At 47.1% G+C, this 20,635-nt stretch overlaps 1 protein-coding gene across 1 annotated transcript; it reads right to left on the reverse strand.

Annotated features, from left to right (window-relative positions):
* Positions 1 to 250: 250 nt before the first annotated feature.
* On the reverse strand, positions 251 to 20,635 carry LRRN4 (leucine rich repeat neuronal 4). Its single transcript, XM_069546572.1, has 5 exons — positions 20,380 to 20,635; positions 18,620 to 19,286; positions 17,250 to 17,454; positions 6,583 to 6,720; positions 251 to 4,755 (listed from the first exon to the last, which is right to left on the reverse strand). Exons 2-5 carry the CDS (start codon positions 19,275 to 19,277, stop codon positions 3,540 to 3,542), a joined length of 2,217 nt encoding a protein of 738 aa, XP_069402673.1. The 5' UTR covers positions 19,278 to 19,286; positions 20,380 to 20,635; the 3' UTR covers positions 251 to 3,539.

Raw genomic sequence — 20,635 nt, forward strand, 5'->3', positions numbered from 1 at the left:
TAAGATCAAAATGGAAGCTATTGAAGTTTCCATTCAGAAGTCTTCCAACCTCTCAGGTGCCTTGCATCAGGATAATAAGTGACAAAGGTAGTTGGAAAATGCAAACCTGTCCGTTACCCTAGCCATTCAGGAGGCAGTGAGTTATATCGTACCTTCCCACTATATCTCTAACATATGTTTGTATGATACTGGGACCTGTACTTGTATGTTATGTAAATAATACGAAACTGTATATTTTTCAAAGTTTTTTTCTTTTTTTAAACTTGAGGAATGTTCTTTTGTTAAGATGTTAAAGGAATAAAAGAGCTGGGAAAAAAATGACCCTCAACTTGGGTTGTTTGTATAGCATCCTATGGTCATCTGCTGTTGTGGAAGTTTTATGATTCATAAAGCCCATTTAGCTGTGTCACTTGCACTTTCATTGTAAAAATAATTGATTTAGGATCATCTGATTTAAAAGTCCTTTTCTTACTACACTGTCATGTTTAAGAGAATGGAAGGTACAAGGAGAGGAAGACATGTGGCTAGTGCCGGCTGCTTCCTCTTCAGAGTGGAGGCCTTGTAATATAGCCTCATACTGTGAGGTTATCTAAATGTAGCCTGTTAAGCTGTGTTAAAAATTATAAGGAGTTATAAGCCAAATCCATGCCTCAGTTGTGGCAACCTTGGATCAGTGTGTCCTTTGTTGCCTGTTGGACCTGGCTTCCTTGTTCCCAGATTAGCTGCTGAGTCACCCCTGGCTTGAAAAGTACGGAAGCCTGCAGCCAGGGACACTGCTATGGACTCCAGTGGAAGTGGGTGAGAGAAGGGCTGTGTGAGGCTAGTCATTCTCCCCTTCTGGAACCTCCTTTAATGTCTCTTAATGGCCTGGGTGGCAGTGAGAAGTGGAAGTCAGATTGCTGGACTACCCAAGAGGCACATTGAACATGTCTCAGTACTAGCAAAATATAAGCACGTGAAAATGTTTTTAAAAGGGAGAACTTGAAATAAAGTAGGGGGGGGAATTAAAATTTTATTTTTTGTTATGCTGACTTGTGGTCTAGCATTGGTACTATTTGGAGTGACTTATAGTTGGATCCGTAGTCTCTTTAGTAGTCAAGTCTTAATCTCATTCTTGTTAATATACTCCCCCGCCCCCAACAGCCTGTAGGTTTTTGGGTACTGAATTGCTATAAAACAAATTCTGCTGGTTTATAAAACATTGGAATTGTATTAGGTATATTTGAGTCATGCATACAGACTCCAAGCATGACATTCATTTTGGTGCCTCTACCTAACAGATTCAATCTTGATATTAAACTTTAAAAGGCACTGGGATAATTTAATTACATGCCTGAGGGCTTTTATATTAGTCACATTTTGGGCTTTTGCCTTACAGCTTTAAATTTGGAGCTGGTAGATCTTTTAAATCAATCCATTTTTCTTGGTTACATATGTGATAAAACTAGGGACCCACCTTAGAATTTTGGGAAGCTTTTTTAAAACTTCAAACATCTAGAAATATGTAGTACAATTCCATTATCCAGATCAAACTTGGATATGCTTAGTTTCTGCAGCACGGTTTCTGTGCTGCAGCATGTTATAGAAACAAAAGATACCATGAGAATCAAATTTAATTTTTTTTTCTTAGAAGTAAATTCTGTTTGGGGTTGAACTGTGCCTCAGAAAGATATTTTTCAGATTCTAACCCCCGGTACCTATGAAAGTGACTTTATTTGGGTATAGGGATAGGGTCTTTGCATATGTAATCAAAATTAGGATGGTCATACTGGATTTGGCTGGGCCTTAAGCCAATACCTGGTGTTCTTACAAGAAGAGGGAAATTTGACTTCTGGGTACATATCCAAAGGAAGTAAGATCATTATCTCAAGATATCTTCACTCCCCATGTTCATTGTAGTGTTATTTACAGTAATCAAGACATGGAAATAACCTAAATGTCAATGGATGAGTGGATAAAGAAAAAATATATATGACAGAATATTATTCAACCATAAAAAGAGGGAAGTGCTGCAATTTGGAACAAAATGGATGGATCCTGAGGGCATTATACTAACTGAAATAAGACAAAGACAAATTCATCATGATCACATATGTGAAATCTAACAAAACCAATTCAAGAGTTAGAGTGTTGGTTCCTAGAGGTGGGAGGTGGGATGGGGAATGGGTGAAGGTGGTCAAATGGTACAAGAAAGTTCATTATGACTACAGTTAGTACTGTATATTGGAAAGTAGCTAAGATCTTAAAAGTTCTTATCTCACATGTACACAAAGATAACGGTATGACATGGCAGATGTATTCACTAACGTCATTGTAATTATCTCTCAATACATAGGAGTCTCAAATTGTTGCATGGTACACCTTAAACAATGTTATACCTCAGTTATATCTCAAGACTGGAGAAAAGATAATGGAAAAAAAGGGGGGCAGGATTTAGAGACTGTCAGAAGACAAGGAGGCATGGATAAGGAACCTGCAAGCCCAGAAACCCAAGTATTGCTGGCTCCCTGCCATCCCTCCCCGCCCCCCACCCCCACCCCAGTGGAGAGGGGAGGAATGGAACAGTTTTCCCTTAGTCTCCAGAAGGAACCAACCTTGTTGATGCCTTTACTGTGGACTTCTGGCCTAACCTGTAAGAGAATAAACTTCAGTTGTTTGACACAACCAAGTTTGTGGTAGTCTGTTACGGCTGCTACAGGAAACTTACATAAATGATAATGTAGAAAACTGAAATCTAGAACTATGACCCAATTTTAATTTAATAAAATCACTTTCCTTCCTAAGTTTGTATAGAAGTAAAATAAGAGAAAGTTTGATGCAATTTGAGCAGAGAAGTGCTTTGGCATTTAGCTAGAGCCTTGAGGATTTCCTTTTGTTCATTTTTTGTCTCAGAAAAGTTCTTGAACATGCTTCCTTCAAAAAGCAGTTCATGGTTCCTCTACCCAGCTGGTCTTGAGTGGAATGCATTAACTGAGTATGAAAGGACAGCCTTCCCCCTGCCTGTGTTTCACAGATGTTCTGAGAAGACTGCAGTTTAAAGCTAGAAGTACACATGCTGCCATACCCTGAAATGAACAGAAGGCTTCAGGGAGCATAACTGGTTCTCAGGTTAAGAATCCACTGGCAGGGGTCTGGGGGGAGGGGGAGTATTGGGAGGGGGGCGGTCAGGGTGTGTGGAACAGGGAGCCCGGGAGAGAATCCGCTGGAGTCGATCTCTAGCCGGAGAGCCTTAGCCAGAGATTGACCTTGAGGGAACTTTACGGAAATGACTTGAAGATGTCGCTTCCAACAGGACAGTAGTGGCTGGATGCTGAGGGACACAGGGTGCCCAGCAAGGCGACCCATAACTTTTGTGGGAACAGAGAGAAGAAGCAAGAAGGGAAGGCAGAGGTTCCCGGGCTGAGGATCCCAGCTCGACCAGTGCCAGGGATGTGCCCAAGGAGCGCAAGCCTTGAGGAAGCAATAGGCAGACGGGTCTCTCCAGACCCCGGGACCGCCTTCTCTACGCTGGTGGTGGATGCTCAGTGAACACCTGCCTGTCAGAGCGGGGCTGCGGGCACAGGGACGAAGGCGGGGTTGCGGTAGGCCAGCAGCTGCGTGTGGCAGGGTGGGGTGCGTGGCGTCCGGCCCCGGCGGCAGAGACCGGTGGCCAGCAGCGCTGTACTGACTAGCAGCAGGCCGCCAGCGGAGCCCAGCCCCGCTGTGACAAGCACCGGGCTCTGCCCGGTGGTGAAGGCGATGCACGCCCCGCGCCGGCTCAGCCCCGCGCCATTGGCCGCCAGGACGCACACCCGGTAGGCGGTGGCTGGTAACAGCCCGTGCAGGGTGTGCTGGCGCGCGGTGGCACATACGTCCCCCACCACCGACTGGTTCCCTGGCCAGCCCTCCGGTGCGTAGCGGATTTGGTAGGCGCGCACCACTGAGTTGGGGGCGCACCAGCGCACGAGTGCCGACTTGTCGGTGGTCTCCGCCACCGCCTGCAGCTTGGGAGCGTCTGGCAGGGTGTCTTCTCCGCTGAGGCCGGGGCACCGGCACCGCCAGCGTCGCTGAAGCTCTGCGCACGGTGTCTGGAAGTGCCTGCAGGGGTGGTAATCGCAGGGTACATCCCAGGCTGGCGCCCCTACCTCCTCCTTTCCACTCTCCTCTTCCTCCTCCTCCCTGGAGTCATCCTGCAGCAGGACAGGAATCCCGCGCTCGGAAGGAGGCGGGTGGGGAGCCTGCGCGGTGGCTCGTGTCTCCCAGGCGGGCTGGGGCAGGCTTACTGAGTCCCGGGAGGCAGGGGAGAGACCAGGGTGTCTGCTGGCCCATGGGATGGAGGCCACTGAGATATTAGGCTCCAGGATAAGCCCGGTAGCATATTCTTGGTGCTCTGTCCAGGCCGTGCTCACAGCCTTAGGTGGGTCCCCAGAGTTGCTCGAACCTGTTGGAGAGACAGTAGTGGAGGGAGCGGCCCCATCCTTGGTAATGCTGTGCCGCAGCCCTGCGGCGGCTCCTGTCGGGGAATCCACAGGGAGGGAGGGAAACTTGGTGACGCTCTGTTGGCCTCCCGCATGTGTGGAGGGTGTTGTGCTCTGCAAGGTGGAGGAACCCTGAGCAGATGGCGTGTGGGTGGAGATGGCCGAGAAGGGTGGGTTGGAATCAAGGAGGGTGGTGTTTTGATCTGAATGGCACACACTTGGCAGCTGGGACAGCAAAAGAGGTGCTGAGAAGGTGCCACTGGATCCTGCAGCTGGTTTGCACACAATGTCTGCCGCCCTAGAGGAGAGGTCAGTCAGTTAGAGGGGCTGCTTCTGTGCTGGGCTTTGAGTGCTTAGGGCAGATAATCCCTCTCCCAAGCCTTGTTTAACACATCTGCCAGATACCACATGGTACACATTCAACATGGGTCACCTCAGTGACCTTCAAGGAGGCTCCCCTTGTAAGTCCCATTGGACAGAGAAGGAAATGGGAATTCAGAAAGAGGAACTAACTGCCCAAGATAGCATGGCTAGCAAATGCAGAGCCTAAGCCCAGGGTGAGCATGGTGAAGGGCAGTCCAGATGCTCTAAGTGTGGTCTGTCATTTTATTCTCACCTCTCTGCTTCCTGGTGGTGAGTATTAGTAACAACACTCATACTAGCTAAAATTTTTTTGAGTACTTTGTTACATGCTAGGGACAATTGCTAACACTTTTATGTAGAACCCAATTTAATCTCCACTACCTCATGAGATGGCTATGGTTTTTCCAGTGGTTATGTATGGATGTGAGAGTTGGACAGTGAAGAAGGCTGAGTGCCGAAGAATTGATGCCTTTGAACTGTGATGTTGGAGAGGACTCTTGAGAGTCCCTTGGACTGCAAGGAGATCCAACCAGTCCATTCTGAAGGAGATCAGCCCTGGGATTTCTTTGGAAGGAATGATGCTAAAGCTGAAACTCCAATACTTCGGCCACCTCATGTGAAGAGTTGACTCATTGGAAAAGACTCTGATGCTGGGAGGGATTGGGGGCAGGAGGAGAAGGGGACGACAGAGGATGAGATGGCTGGATGGCATCACTGACTCGATGGACGTGAGTCTGAGTGAACTCCGGGAGTTGATGATGGACAGGGAGGCCTGGTGTGCTATGGGGTCACAAAGAGTTGGACACACTGAGCGACTGAACTGACTGACTGACTGACCTCATGAGATAGGCACTATTATACCCATTTTACAGATGAGGAGGTAGAGGCACAAAGAGATTAAGTAACAACCAAAATCAATAGTAGTAAGTGGTGTGAAGAGCTTGAACTCTCAACCTTTTCATTCACTGCAAAGAGACTGGTGCTATAGGCAAGATGAAGGGGTGAGGGGTGGCAGACTGAGCCCCATTTGATAGTCAGGCTTCTGTCCCATGAGAGCTCTATAAGCCCACTGACACTGGACTGAATGCTACAGAAAGCCAGGCTCTGTGCTGGGAACTCAGTGGAACACAGTTTTGTGTCTTTTTTTTTTTTTTTTGCCACACATGGGATCTTAGTTCCCCAACAAGGGATGGAACCGGGGTCCCCTGCATTGGAAGCAGAGTCTTAATGACCAGACAGCCAGGGAAGTCCCAAGAGCAGAATTTTGGAAGACAGTAGATCCTGCCTCCTCCACCCAGTGGCTTCATGAATCTAAGCAAGTACCTTCGTCTTTTTGCCCCAGTTCGCTTGTTTGTAAAATGAGCAACGATAACTCCACTTTAGGAGAAAGAGTTAGCTGTTTACATAGCCCATTTTGCTTTCCTAGTGGGCACACAGCTACACTACATTTCCCAGCCACCAATGCAGTAGGCATGACCTGCTAAGTTAATCTGACCAACGGGATGTGGATGAAAGTGATGGCCTGGCCCTTTAAAGCCTCCTGAGTGGGCTCCTTCCAGCTCTTTGCTCCTCAGGCTTGCTGGGATGGAGGCAGAGCCTTCATCTCCTGGGTCCCTGACTGTGACTACAGGGGGAACAGTTGCCCCACCTAGCACTGACAACCTGCCCAGCATTGTTACATGAGCAGGATACAAACTGTGAGAACTTCAGGCCCAGAGATTTGATCCTCACCCCTCAGTCATCTGCTTTTTAAATGTGTTACCTGCTTAGGACAATTCTCTTTGCATCCATGAGGAGCCAGGACAACTCACAACTGCAAGCGAGAGGGTTGCCGAAGAGGTTGATGGACAGAACCTGGGAGGAATGCAAGTTCCAAGGATGGAAGGTACTCAAGTTGCAGCTGAAATACACAAAAATTAATTAACGCAGGGTTGTACAATTAGGTCAACACTAAACCCAGAGAGCCACAGTAGCGTCATGGGAAAACCATTCTGTTAGGGGCTAGTTTGCTTTGAGAAAACTATTAACAGATTAACTTTGGATTTTTTTTTAAATCTGTGGCAATACCAACATAACCTAGTCAGTATCACCTCTCATAACAAATGGAGACAATTCTCCCTGCTGGCTATATAAAAAAGAGTCTGTGATTATAAAAGAACTTATAAATGTAGATCTCTACATTAAAGTATGATATTGTTATTATAGACTAATGAAGAAAGTGCAGAAATTTTTTAAAATTTATTTTTTAATTGAAGGATAATTGCTTTACAGTATTTTGTTGTTTTCTGTCAAACATCAACAAGAGTCAGCCGTAGGTATCCATATGTTCTTAATGAGAACACTGTATAATACTGCAGTTGGACTATAGCTGATGGCATTCCACACCAGTCCTTTGGAAGATGCCTCACTGAAGTGTATCAGTTAGCTCTTACTAGCTTAACTTAAAACAATACATGTTTATTCTTTTTCATGATTCTATGGGTTGACTCAGTGGTTCTCGTGGTCTGGGCCGGCTCACCTGGGCTGGAAAGATCTAGGACTGCCTCACCTATATGGAGTCTCCACTGGTTTGCCAGGGCTTCTCTGCCTGTGTCTTTCATCACCCAGAGGCTTGTGCACATGTCGGTGTGCCAGTCTTACCAGCAAGAGAGGGTGAGCCCCAGTTTGCTTAACTACTTTCAAGTCTCTGCTTACCTCACATTTGCTAATGTCCCTTTGGCCTAAACATGTCACAGGGCTATGCCCAGCTTTAAGAGGTGGAAAAGAGACTCTACTTCATAGTGGGAACAGCTGCAAAGTCACATCTGCAAAGGGCTATGTATACAGGGATGAGGGGAGGAATTACTGGGGCCATATTTGCCAACAATATACCACACCTAGCAATGGCAGGCTCCCTCCTGGTTTTCTGTTCTTTCTGCCCAAAGTGTTTGCCCTCAACCGCCTCAACTCCTAGAGCCTCCCAGCCTCTTGTACACATTCTAGTTACAATCTGAGAATCGTGAGCAACAGGAACTGCACTGTATCCACAGGCCTCTTCTAACCGAAGACTAGCTTTTGTCCATCTACCTGGGAACCTTCTTCTATTGCTCTGGGGGAGATGCAGATGTTCTGGGCAAGGAAGGACCCACCACCCAGATTTGCTCTAACACTCCTGGCTGGTGGGCACCTGACAGTTGTCCCCTGCGGAGCACTGAACATATGTGTGTGCCATTATATTGACACTTAAGTGGAACCCACATATATGTGTATGCATGTTGCTGCTGCTGCTGCTGCTAAGTCGTGTCAGTCGTGTCTTGCTCTGTGCAACCGCACAGACAGCAGCCTACCAGGCTCCGCCATCCCTGGGATTCTCCAGGCAAGAACACTGAAGTGGCTTGCCATTTCCTTCTCCAATGCATGAAAGTGAAAAGTGAAAGTGAAGTTGTTCAGTCATGTCCGACCAGTGACCCCATGGACTGCAGCCTACCAGGCTCCTCCGTCCATGGGATTTTCCAGGCAAGAGTACTGGAGTGGGGTGCCATTGCTGCCTTCTGTGTATGCATGAGTGCATGCTAAGTCACTTCAGTTGTGTCTGACTCTTTGCAAAGCTATAGATTCCCCACCAGTCTCCTCTGTCCGTGGGATTCTCTGGGCAAGAACACTGGAGTGGATTGCCAGGCCCTTCTCCAGGGTATCTTCTGGACTCAGGGATTAAACTCACATCTTTTACATCTCTTGTATTGACAAGTGGGTTCTTTACTTCTAGCACCACCTGGGAAGCCCCATATATGTGTGTGTATGAATGTATGTATGTGTATATATATACACATATATATACACACACACACATATATATGCAAATGCTTGCTTTTAGCAGGTTTCACAGAGCTAGAGTGGAAATCTTAGAAGGGAGTTTACTTAACACTTAATTTTGCAAAGAAATTTTTTTTTTTTTTTGCCTGAAGTGGGAGAAGAAAAGATCACCATATTTTGGGGTAAGTGGCTCAGAGGTTAAAGCATCTGCCTGCAATGCAGGAGACCTGGGTTTGATCCCCGGGTTGGGAAGATCCCCTGGAGAAGGAAATGGCAACCCACTCCAGTATTCTTGCCTGGAGAATCCCATGGACGGTGGAGCCTGGTGGGCTACAGCCCACGGGGTCGCGAAGAGTCAGACACGACTGAGCGACTTAACTAACTAACATTACTTAGGAGAAGGAAATGTTAACCTATTTCAATATTCTTTCCTGGAAAATCCCATGGACAGAGAAGCCTGGTTGAATTACAGTCCAGAGGATTGCAAAGAATTGGACACAACTGAGTGACTGAACACACAAAACACTGCTTAGTATTTCAGATAATAACATTATCTCATTGATATCATTATGTCAGATCATGAGGTAGGTAATATTTCACTCACTTATTTTTTATTTATTTATTGTTTTTGGCCAAACTGGCAGCTTATGGGATTTTAGTTTCCTGACCAGGGACTCAACCTGGGCCCCTGGGAGTGAAACTGCCGAGTAACTACTAGAATTTCCAATATTTCATTCATTTTTATATATAAGGAAAAGGAGTCTTTTCCTTCTCTGGGGGCTCTTTCTGCCACACATTGCAACTTGCACATGATAAAGACATGTTGCATTCCCTTCACATGCCAAGGGTGGGAGAGCCTGCTTCATGTCCTGAGGCGTGTCCACGTCTGGGTATTCTCTGCATCTCAACTGACAGAACCTTAACATGGAAGAAGTTTCTACTTATCTTCTAAATAATCCCTGTTTTCTTTTTTTGCTGAAATATTGCCAAAGGCCTCTCCCTCCCGCATGTAGCATTGTCAGAGGGGATGGTGAAAGACATTGGGTGTGCCAGTTTGGCAGAGAAGCCAGGAGGGTGCTGCCTCCTCTCCAGAGAGTGCTGGCTGTGCCAAGGAACCAACATGTTGCCAGCATCTATCACAGATAATGTCCCAGGGGAGGCTTTGGGTGAGGTAAGGAGAGTCAAGAGCAAGGCGGGCTTGAGAAAAAGGGAAGAGGGTGCCACAGGGGAGATGACAGGGGAGATGAGCTTCAGAGGCTTGAGAACTCCCAGAGAGGAAGTGGCTCCTTCCCCAGATGGAGCACGGGGTTGGGGGCGGGGTTGGTCGTGCAGTGGAGTCCAGGGATGAGCCAGCCAAAGAGGTAAACCTCCTCCTCCAACTATGGAAGAGTTTTCATTTGTCTTAAAACTCAATCAGATTATAATTTAGACAGATCTCCTGGCTGAATATGGTGACTCGATTACAGGGGTTCTCAACCAGAGGTCCTTGGAGACAGGGTATATGAACTTGGATAGAGCTCTCTTTCACAAATCTCTAACTGAAATTCACCATTTGTTTCAGTGACGAATGAAGGCAACAAACCACAGGTGAATCACCAACAAAACACATATTTTGAAATCACTTTTCAGTAGTTTTCTGTCATTTATGATCATCAAAGGGCTTCCCTGATATCTCAGTTAGTAAAGAATCTGCCTGCAATGCAGGAGTTCCTGGTTAGATCCCTGGGTTGGGAAGATTCCCCAGAGACGGGAAAGGCTACCTACTCCAGTATTCTGGCTTGGAGAATTCCATGGACTGTATAGTTCATGGGGTCACAAACAGTAGGACACAACTAAGTGACTTTCACTTTAATCACTTAATGCATGAACTCCTTATTGCCAAATTCAGACTTAAATTGAAGAAAATAGGGAAAAACACTAGACCATTCAGTTATGACCTAAATCAAATCCCTTACAATTATACAGTGGAAGTGATAAACAGATTCAAGGGATTAGATTTGATAGAGTGCCTGAAGAACTATGGACAGAGGTTCATGACATTGTACAGGAGGCAGTGATCAAGACCACTCCCAAGAAAAAGAAATGCAAAAAGGCAGAAAGGTAGTCTGAGGAGGCCTTACAAATAGCTGAGAAGAGAAGTTAAAGGTAAAGGAGAAAAGGAAAGATATACTCATTTGAATGCAGAGTTCCAAAGAATAGCAAAGAGATATAAGAAAGCCTTCCTCAGTGATCAATGCAAAGAAATAGAGGAAACCAATAGAATGGGAAAGACTAGAGATCTCTTCAAGACAATTAGAGATACCAAGGGAATATTTCATGCAAAGATGGGCACAATAAAGGACAGAAATGGTATGGACCTAACAGAAGCAGAAGATATTAAGAAGAGGTGGCAACAACACACAGAAGAACTATACAAAAAAGATCTTCATGACCCAGATAACCACAATGGTGTGATTACTCACCTAGAGCCAGACCTCCTGGAATGTGAAGTCCAGTGGGCCTTAGGAAGCATCACTACAAACAAAGCTAGTGGAGGCGATGGAACGCCAGTTGAGCTATTTAAAATCCTAAAAGATGATGCTGGTAAAGTATAGTACTCAATATGTCAGCAAATTTGGAAAACTCAGCAGTGGCCACAGCACTGGAAAAGGTCAGTTTTTATTCCAATCCCAAAGAAAGGCAAACCCAAAGAATGTTCAAAGTACCTCACAATTGCCCTCATCTCACACACTAGCAAAGTAATGCTGAAAATTCTCCAAGCCAGGCTTCAACAGTATGTGAACCATGAACTTCCAGATATTCAAGCTAGATTCAGAAAAGGAAGAGGAACCAGAGATCAAATTGCCAACATCCATTGGATCATAGAAAAAGCAAGAGAGTTCCAGAAAAACATCTACTTCTGCTATATTGACTATGCCAAAGTTATTTCATGGATCACAACAAACTATGGAAAATTCTTAAAGAGATGAGAATACCAGACCACCTGACCTGCTTCTTGAGAAATCTGTATGCTGGTCAAGAAACAACAGTTAGAACTGAACATTGGAACAACAGACTGGTTCAAATAGGGAGAGGAATACGTCAAGGCTGTATATTGTCACCCTGCTTATTTAACTTACATACAGATTACATCATGCAAAATGCTGGGCTGGATGAAGCACAAGCTGGAATCAAGATTGCCAGGAGAAATATCAATAACCTCAGATACGCAGATGACACCGCCCTTATGGCAGAAAGTGAAGAAGAACTGAAGAGCCTCTTGATGAAAGTGAAAGAGGAGGATGAAAAAGTTGGCTTAAAACTCAACATTCAGAAAACTAAGATCATGGCATCTGGTCCCATCATTTCATGGCAAATAGATGGGGAAATAGTGGCAGACTTTATTTTGGGGGGCTCCAAAATCACTGCAGATGGTGAATGCAGCCGCGGAATTAAAAGAAGCTTAGCTTGCTCCTTGGAAGAAAAGCTATGACCAACCTAGACAGCATATTAAAAAGCAGAGACATTACTTTGCCAACAAAGGTCCATCTAGTCAAAGCTATGGTTTTCCCAATAGTCACGTATGGATGTAAGAGTTGGACTGTAAAGGAAGCTGAGTGCCTAAGATGTGATGATTTTGAACTGTGGTGTTGGGGGAGACTCTTGAGAGTCCCTTGGACTGCAAGGAGATCCAACCAGTCCATCCTAAAGGAAATCAGTCCCAAATAATCCAGAAGGACTGATGCTGAAGCTGAAATTCCAATACTTTGGCCACCTGATGCAAAGAACTGACTCATTGGAACAAACCTTGATGCTGGGAAAGATTGAAGGTGGGAGGAGAAGGGAACAACAGAGGATGAGATGGTTGGATAGCATCACCGACTCGATGGACATGAGTTTGAGTAAGCCCCAGGAGCTGGTGATGGACAGGGAAGCCTGGCGTACTGCAGTCCATGGGGTCACAAAGAGTCGGTCACGACTGAGTGACTGAGCTGAACCTAATGATCATCAAAACTGTTGAAGTTATTGGACCTCTTGCTGGATTTTTTAAATTTAAGGAGTAGCTGCAGCACTGGAAAAGGTCAGTTTAAATTCCAATCCCAAAGAAGGGCAAAGCCAAAGAATGTGCAAATTACCTCACAATTGTACTCATATTGCATGCTAGCAAGGTTATGCTCAAAATCCTTCAAGCTAGGCTTCAACAGTACATGAACCCAGAACTTCCAGATATACAAGCAGTATTTAGAAAAGGCAGAGGAATCAGAGAGCAAATTGCCAACATCTGTTGGATCATAGAAAAGGCAAGTGAATTCCAGGAAAAGATGTACTTCTTCTTCATTGACTATGCTAAAGCCTGTGACTGTAGATCACAACAAACTGTGGAAAATTCTTAAAGATATGGAAATATCAGACCACCTTACCTGTCTCCTAAGAAATTTGTATGCAGATCAAGAAGCAATAGTTAGAATGGACTGGAACAATTAACTGGTTCAAATTGGGAAAGGAGTACGTCAAGGCTGTATATTGTCACTTTGATTATTTAATTTATATGTAGATTACGTCATGAGAAATGCCAGCCTGAATGAAGCTCAAGCCAGAATCAAGATTGCCAGGAGAAATATCAATAACCTCAGATATGCAGATGACACCACCGTTATGGAAGAAAGCATAGAGGATCTGAAGGGTCTCTTGATAAAGGTGAAAGAGGAGAGTGAAAAAGTTGGCTTAAAACTCAACATTCAAAAAATGAAGATCATAGCATCTGGTCCTATCACTTCAAACAGATGGCAAATAGATGGGGAAAGTGTGGAAACAGGGAGAGACTCTATTTTACTGGGCTCCAAAATCACTGCAGATGGTGACTCCAGCCATGAAGTTAAAAGATGCTTGCTCCTTGGAAGACAAGCTATGACAAACCTAGACAGTGTACTAAAAAACAGAGACATCACTTTGCCGACAAAGGTCAGCATAGTCACAGCTATGGTTTTCTCAGTAGTCACGTATAGATGTGAGAGTTGGACCAAAAAGAAGGTTGAGCACCCAAAAATTGATGTTTTCAAACTGTGGTGCTGTAGAGGACTCTTGAGAGCCCCTTGGACAGCAAGAAGATAAAACCAGTCAATCCTAAAGGAAAGAAATCAACCCTGAATTGCTGAAACTTGAGCTCCAATCCTTTGGCCACCTGATGCAAAGAGCCAACTCATTGGAAAAGACCCTGATGCTTGGAAAGATTGAAGGCAGGAGAAAGGGGCCACAGAGGATGAGATGGCTGGATAGCATCTCTGACTCAATGAACATAAGTTTGAGCAAACTCTGGGAAATAGTAAAGGACAGGGAAACCATGGGGTCTGTAAGAGTTGGATATGACTGAGCGACTGAACAACAACAACAACAACAAAATAGACGCACACCACACATACATAGTCCTGAAACACATACTTAAAAATATTTTGATAACTATAATTGGTTTCTTTGTTGCTCACTCACTCATATCCAACTCTTTTCGACCCCATGGACTGAAGCACACCAGGCTTCCCTGTCCTTCACCATCTCTTGGAGCTTGCTCAAACTCATGTTCATGGAGTCAGTGAAAAGTGTTAGTCAGTCAAGTCCAACTCTTTGCGACCCCATGGACTATTGCCCATCAGGCTCCTCTGTCTATGGGATTCTCCAGGCAGCAATACTGGAATAGATTGTCATTCCCTTCTCCAGGGGATCTTCCCAATCTGGGGATCAAACTCAAGTCTCCTGCACTGTAGGCAGATTGTTTATCACCTGAGCCAGGGAACGTCTCTAAATCAGTGATGCCATACAACCATCTCATCCTCTGTCGTCCCCTTCTCCTCCTGTACTCCATCTTTCCCACCAGTAGGGTCTTTTCTAATAAGCTGGCTCTTTGCATCAGGTGGCCAAAGCACTGAAGCATCAGCTTCAGCATCAGCCCTTTAAATGAATATTCAGGATTGATTTCCTCTAGGATTGACTGGTTTGATCTCCTTGCTGTCCAAGGGACTCTCAAAAGTCTTCTCCAACACCACAGTTGAAAAGCATCAATTCTTTGGCATGCAGCCTTCTTTATGGTCCAACTCTCACTTCCATACATGACTACTGGAAAAACCGTAATTTTGACTATGCAGACCTTTCCAGCAAAGTAAATGCCTCTGCTTTTTAATACACTGTCTAGGTTTGTCACAGCTTTTCTTCCAAGGAAAATCTTTTAATTTCATGACTGCACTCACCATCTGCAGTGATTTTTGAGCCTCAAAAAGTAAAATCTATTACTGTTTCCACATTTTCCCCATCTATTTGCCATGAAGTGATGGGACTGGATATTAGGTATATGAGAATGTACTTCTGAGAAAGGCCCACAGGCTTCAGCTACTGCCACAGAAGTCCATGGCACAAGAGTGTTTAAGACTCCCTGCACTAACCTGTGTACTCCTGAAGGTCATGGTTTAGAAGGCTTTTGGTTAGCTGGGTAGGGAATGATGAGAACTTGACCTCAAACTACCCTGCAGGGCGGGTGGGAAGGGCTGATCACAGAGCCATTGGGAATGGAGACCAGGCTGGACCTGGTGACCAGGGAGCAAACCTTAAGAGCTGTCTGCACCTACACTGACTCTTCATCCCACTTCATTCTGGCTCCATTGAGAGTGAACATCACCAACACCCCACATTTTGTCAAATCCTATGGCATTGGAAAAGTGGGTGGAAACAGTGCTAGAGGAAGCATGTAGGATGAGTAATGACATGCAGAAAAGTTTTAAGAAGAGGAAATAGTCAAGGGCCTTAAGAAGGCCTATCCAGAAAACCTGGAGAAGCACCAGAGCAGTATCCTAAGGATGAGAAGAGAGAGTGTCAAGAGGGAGGAAGGACTCAAGAAGGGGCTTAGAGGATAGAGAAGTGTCCACTGGACATAGCAGCTGAAATGCCACTGGTTCAATTCAACCATGAACCTGAAGTGGGTGGTCAGACTGCAGCAAACTGAGAAATGTAGGGATAAGAGGAACAGCCCCCACTTCTGATCCAGGGATGCCTGCTTTTCTAGGAGTCTCAGTTGCCTTTCTCCACCTGGGGAGTTTAGACTCACCTTTGAAGATATGGAGCAATTATGTTTTTCTTCCAGCCTGCTGAAGCTGATCACTGACCCTACTTGCCTTATGACATGGTACGTGGCATGTGCCTCTGTTACTGATCCCAATATATCATGACAATTGACAGATGTCTTCTCCCTACAGAACTGTGCACTCCCTGGAGGCAGAGGCCATGCTCTCATCATCACCATCACCATCTCATGGCCGTCAACACCATCACTGCTACTGGTGTCTTCCCTGCTATCCCCATCAGCATCATCACTGCCATCACTTCATGCTTTCTCAACTACCTCTGTGCTGAGGATGCTCATTTAAGAATCTCCAGCCCAGAGTTCCCATGAGCTCTAGGTTCATGTATCTAGGTATGTCCTAGATGCTGAAAGACCTGTGAGACATCCAGTGGAGATGCCCAGTAGTGATTACACAAACCTCCTGTTCTGTGCCAGGCACTGTTCTAGATACATATCAAAGCAGTTCCTCTCACAACAATGCAGTAGGGGAGGATCAGATCATTACTCCCATTTTACAGATGAGGAAACTGAGCCGCAAAAGCATAGGTTAACTTGCCCTAACTCACATAGCTAGGAAGTGGTGAGTGGAGTCAGGATTGAGTCCAAGCAGTTTGGTTCCACATCTGATAAACAATGCTTCATCAGTCTGAAACTCAAAAGAGGAGTCTAAGCCAGAGATGATATCTCTCCCATCCATATCATCACCACCATCATCATCACCACCATGACCATCCTGTCACCATTCATAACCACCACCATCATCATGAGGCACCATTATCACCATCACTGCCAACATAATCTCACCATCATCACAACCACCATGATCTTCACTAACGTCGCAGAGCACACAATGTGCCAGGCACTGAGCTAAGTGCTCTGTGTGTTCTATCTCCTTTCCCCTCATGATAAACCCCAAGGTGAGTACTCTGGAGCTAGTCAAGAAAAAAGAGAAGGCAACATTAAGAGTGATGGCAGGGCAATGGTGCTTGCCTCCCAGGGCCTAGCTGTGGGCTCCCAGCAAAGGGGGTGGCTTGAGATCATCTTCAAAGGTATGCTGCCCTTCCTGCTAGAAGTCAGGATAGTAGTTGCTCTTGGGAAGGAGGGTGGATATGGTGAGACTCGGGATAACCCCTGGCCCAGAGGGAACCACCGCTGGGTCCCAGTGCAAGTAGGAGCTGCTCAAGCCCTGGAAGGGGCTGCTGATGTGCATAAACACATGGGGAAGCAGGTGGAAGGAGAAATAGAGAAGACCCTGATGCCCTCTTCCCACTGCAAATTTCTCATCCTGGACTTGAAGGAAACTTGACATGTGTGAGAGTTTGAAGTTTTAACATTACTGTGGACAGCACTGAGTTGGTTGGTTTTTAGGCCAGAAGGACTCTCTGGGATGTGCTTACCATATCCTCCAAAGCATAAGGAGGAACAAGACCCCAACGAGGACTTGAAAGAGCAATGGGAGGAAAAGGAAGGTCTAGTTTATTCTATAAAATAGTTATGACTATTCAATTTAGTGTAATGGACAAAAATCAGTCATGTGTTTTAGAAACACTTACTTCTGGAAATGAAGGACCCGTAGGTGAGGCGTGTCTTGAAAGATATATGTATGGACAGAAGTAAGTGCTGGTGAATCTTGACAATCCAGATGCTGCAGGTCAGGGGTCATCTTGAAAATGTCCCCCTCTAGACTCCTCAGCCTTGGCATCTTCCTCAGGTAGAGGGATGTGAGCTGCGGCAGGTTTCTGATCCATCCCAACCGAACTGAAATACAGATGGGACACTGCCCACTATCCTGGAAGGCATGAACCCATAAGGCTGGCACAGCATTAAGGAAACAGTGAGAGTGACAGGTGAGTGGTAAAGGTCATTGCTGAGCATGGGGACAGTGGGCAGCTTCAGGAATCTCAGGAGCATGGGTCACTTCAGCTGGAAGGGCCTTCAGAGAAGACCAATCCTTCCCTTTCCAGCCCCAGACAGCTGAGGTCCCAGAGGATGATGACTGGCTAAAGGCCACACAACAAGGAAGGAACAAGGCTGAGCCTGACTCTAGGACACTGTCTCCAAGTACGCTGTTGTCCCACCCTCTTGTTAAACCCCACACAGAAGCCCCAGGCTTCAGTGTGATGGCTACCAGGAGCAGGGGAAATCTTTGAGGAATGTAAGGAAAGAGGCTCAGAGGAGGAGTGGGGCAGGAGGAGGCTGGGAAATCTCATTTCATCGCTCTCCTAGTAAATGGAGAACGTGCCCCTTCTCTGCTTCCCTTCTTGCTTTTTGTTCTCTTGGTGGTGGTGGAACAGGTGATTATCAACATGTGAAGCGTTTTTAAACAATAAAACCAAGCTTGTAAATCAGAGTCAGAATACCCAAGTACAGGAGAATAGATATTCCCACCTCTCTTCTGTGTCTTGTTTGAAGGATTTAACATTCACAGAAAGAATTTTAGCCAACTAAGTATTAATAGAAATCAATGAAAGCATCCTCTGAACATCAGGTGCTTCATGTTAAAATGTTTGATACCAGGTTTGCCCATTCATCAGCCCCAAAGCACTGCGTCCACTCCCCATTCTCCATTCTGCTGGGGAGCAGAACAGAGGTTAAACCTGTGGGCTCTGGACCCAGAACGCCACAGTTCAGACGTGGAGGCACCGCTAAGGAGCTGGGAGTCTGCAGGCCAGCATTCTCCTTTCTGTGCCCTGGTTTCCTCACAGGCAGAGCAGAGGTGATAGCCCCTAGCTCTTGGGACTCAAGGAGTGCAGACCAGTGAGGCGCTTTGAACAGGGTGCCCTAGGCTCAGGGAATCTCTGGGGTCTCTTTGAGCCTTCCTGCAAGAAGACGCCCGGGGGGCAGCACTCCTCGAGGAAGTTCACAGCCCTCCCTCCCGGGATCGTCCACCCCGCAGGCTTAGACACTCGGTGCCGGCACTCACCGCGGGGGAGGAATGTGCCACTGAGATCCAGCACCTGGAGGGCGGCCAGGGGCGCGCCGCCCACCCCCACAAAGGTAGCGTCGGCGATGTCCTCGTGGTCGCCGCGGCCCAGCTCGGTGTAGGACAGGTTGAGCAGGCGCAGCTCGGGAAAACAGGCGAAGGCCCCGGGCTGCAGAGCCCGCAGCGGGTTCCCGGCCAGCGCCAGCGCGCGGAGACCGGGCAGCGCGGGCCCGGTGCACGGCGGCAGGGTGGCCAGCAGGTTGTAGCTGAGGTCGAGGGAGTGCAGCCCCGCGGGCGCTCCGGGGCCCCAGCGCAGCGCAGCGATGCGGTTGTGGCGCAGTGTCAGCACCTGTAACTGTGGCAGGTGGCCCAACTCCGGAGCGCTCAAGGCGCGCAGCAGGTTGTGGCTGCCGTCGAGGCTGCGCAGCGCGCGGGGCAGGCAGCCGGGCAGGCGCTCTAAGCCACGGTTCACGAAAGTCAGGGTCGTGACCCCCGCGACTGGGAGCCATTCGCAGGGCGAGACCGTGGAGTTACCGGCCCCGCTCCCCCAGGGGCCCTGTTGAGTGAGCCGGAAAACAAGGGTGTTCTGGAGCGGCCGCGCCCGGCTGGGTCGCGGCGCTATCGTGAAAGGCAGCAGCAGCAGTAGGGCCCACCACATGGCGGGTGTCTGGAGAGAACAGCGGGACAGCTCATTAAATGCAGCGGAAACCCCGAAAGAAGGGGCAAATGTCCCCACCTCGCTGCCCCTTTCCCAGGAGAACCTAGCCCTGGATGTTCCCTGAAGGGCGGGGGTTGATCCCTGCGTCGGGGATGTGTAGTGACTTGGTCCCTGCCTGCTTCCCCATCATTTCCTGCATGTACGCCGGGGCACCTTCTGCCCTTCCTTCCCCAATCTTTCCCCTTCCCTCTAATTAACTCAAGGGTTACCACCCATAGGGAATCTTTTGCTGAAGGCCTCCCTCATTTGGCTCTGAACCCAGAAAGCTCCCTTTGCTTGTCTTCATCCCATGAGCTTCTGGAGAGAAGGGAACGTGGTCTTTTTGTAAACTCTTCCCCAAGAGCGCAGACGTTGCTGCATAAATATATATTAATAACACTTTAATGGGAGGCTTCCATAGGGAGGAAGCTCCACTGGGGTAAAAACATGGGACTTGAGGGAGATTTTGTTAGTTTCAACGACATTGGTTGTCCCACTTTTTATCCTTAGAACTGCCCAGCCACAGGTGAGTCTGGTATGCCTCTGATCTTTTTTGAGGGTTACACTTCAAGTTCTGGGATCTCTTTCTTGGGAAGGCTCAGGGTTGCCTTCAGGGAAGAAAGGAGCCTCTAGACAGTTGTAGGGCTTGGGAACCTGGAGAAAAGCATTCTCTCATCCCAGGTTGGTCTCAACAAAAACTCCTGAAGTCAGCCCTGCCAGCAAGAGATGGCCGAGAGCTGCTCAGTGTGGAGTTTCTGGAGTACCCAGGATTACACAGGCAGCTGGGAGATCAAATTGGGGTAGATAAGGCAGCAGTGGGCTGGTGCGGGAGTGGCAAAGCTATTTCCAACTAGGTCCTGGCCTTGAGGTCACTGCTTGACATCCCCTCATTTCTGCAGGTGTGTGTTTCTGCTCTGCTGTCTCTGTTGACTGCTAAGTCCCTGAGCAACCACCCTGGATCCAGGGAAAGGGCCTCCTCTTGCTAGTTGCGGGTCAAGGTAATGAGAAAAATCCTGGAAACTGAGTCTAGGAGTCCATGTGTCCAGCAGTATGTCATACTCACTCAGAAGCTGTCCTTTCGGAGTGTGGCAGCCCTGGGTGCCCCTGTATGCAGTCTTCAATTTTGTCTTGTAGATTCCAGGAGCCAGTGGCTAGAAGCTCAACTTTGAATTTCAGGAGGTCTGTTTCCCAGATGCCCCTGGCCCTGGCCCCACCCACCAGGGAGCCTTGGATACCCCAGCTCCCACACCCTCTCTTCCCTACTGAGACACTGTGGTCTTCAGCCAGCACCCTCACTGCCTGTCTCCTCCGCCTACTCT

Source organism: Ovis canadensis, chromosome 13 (assembly GCF_042477335.2).
Source record: "Ovis canadensis isolate MfBH-ARS-UI-01 breed Bighorn chromosome 13, ARS-UI_OviCan_v2, whole genome shotgun sequence".
Lineage (NCBI taxonomy): Eukaryota > Metazoa > Chordata > Mammalia > Artiodactyla > Bovidae > Ovis > Ovis canadensis.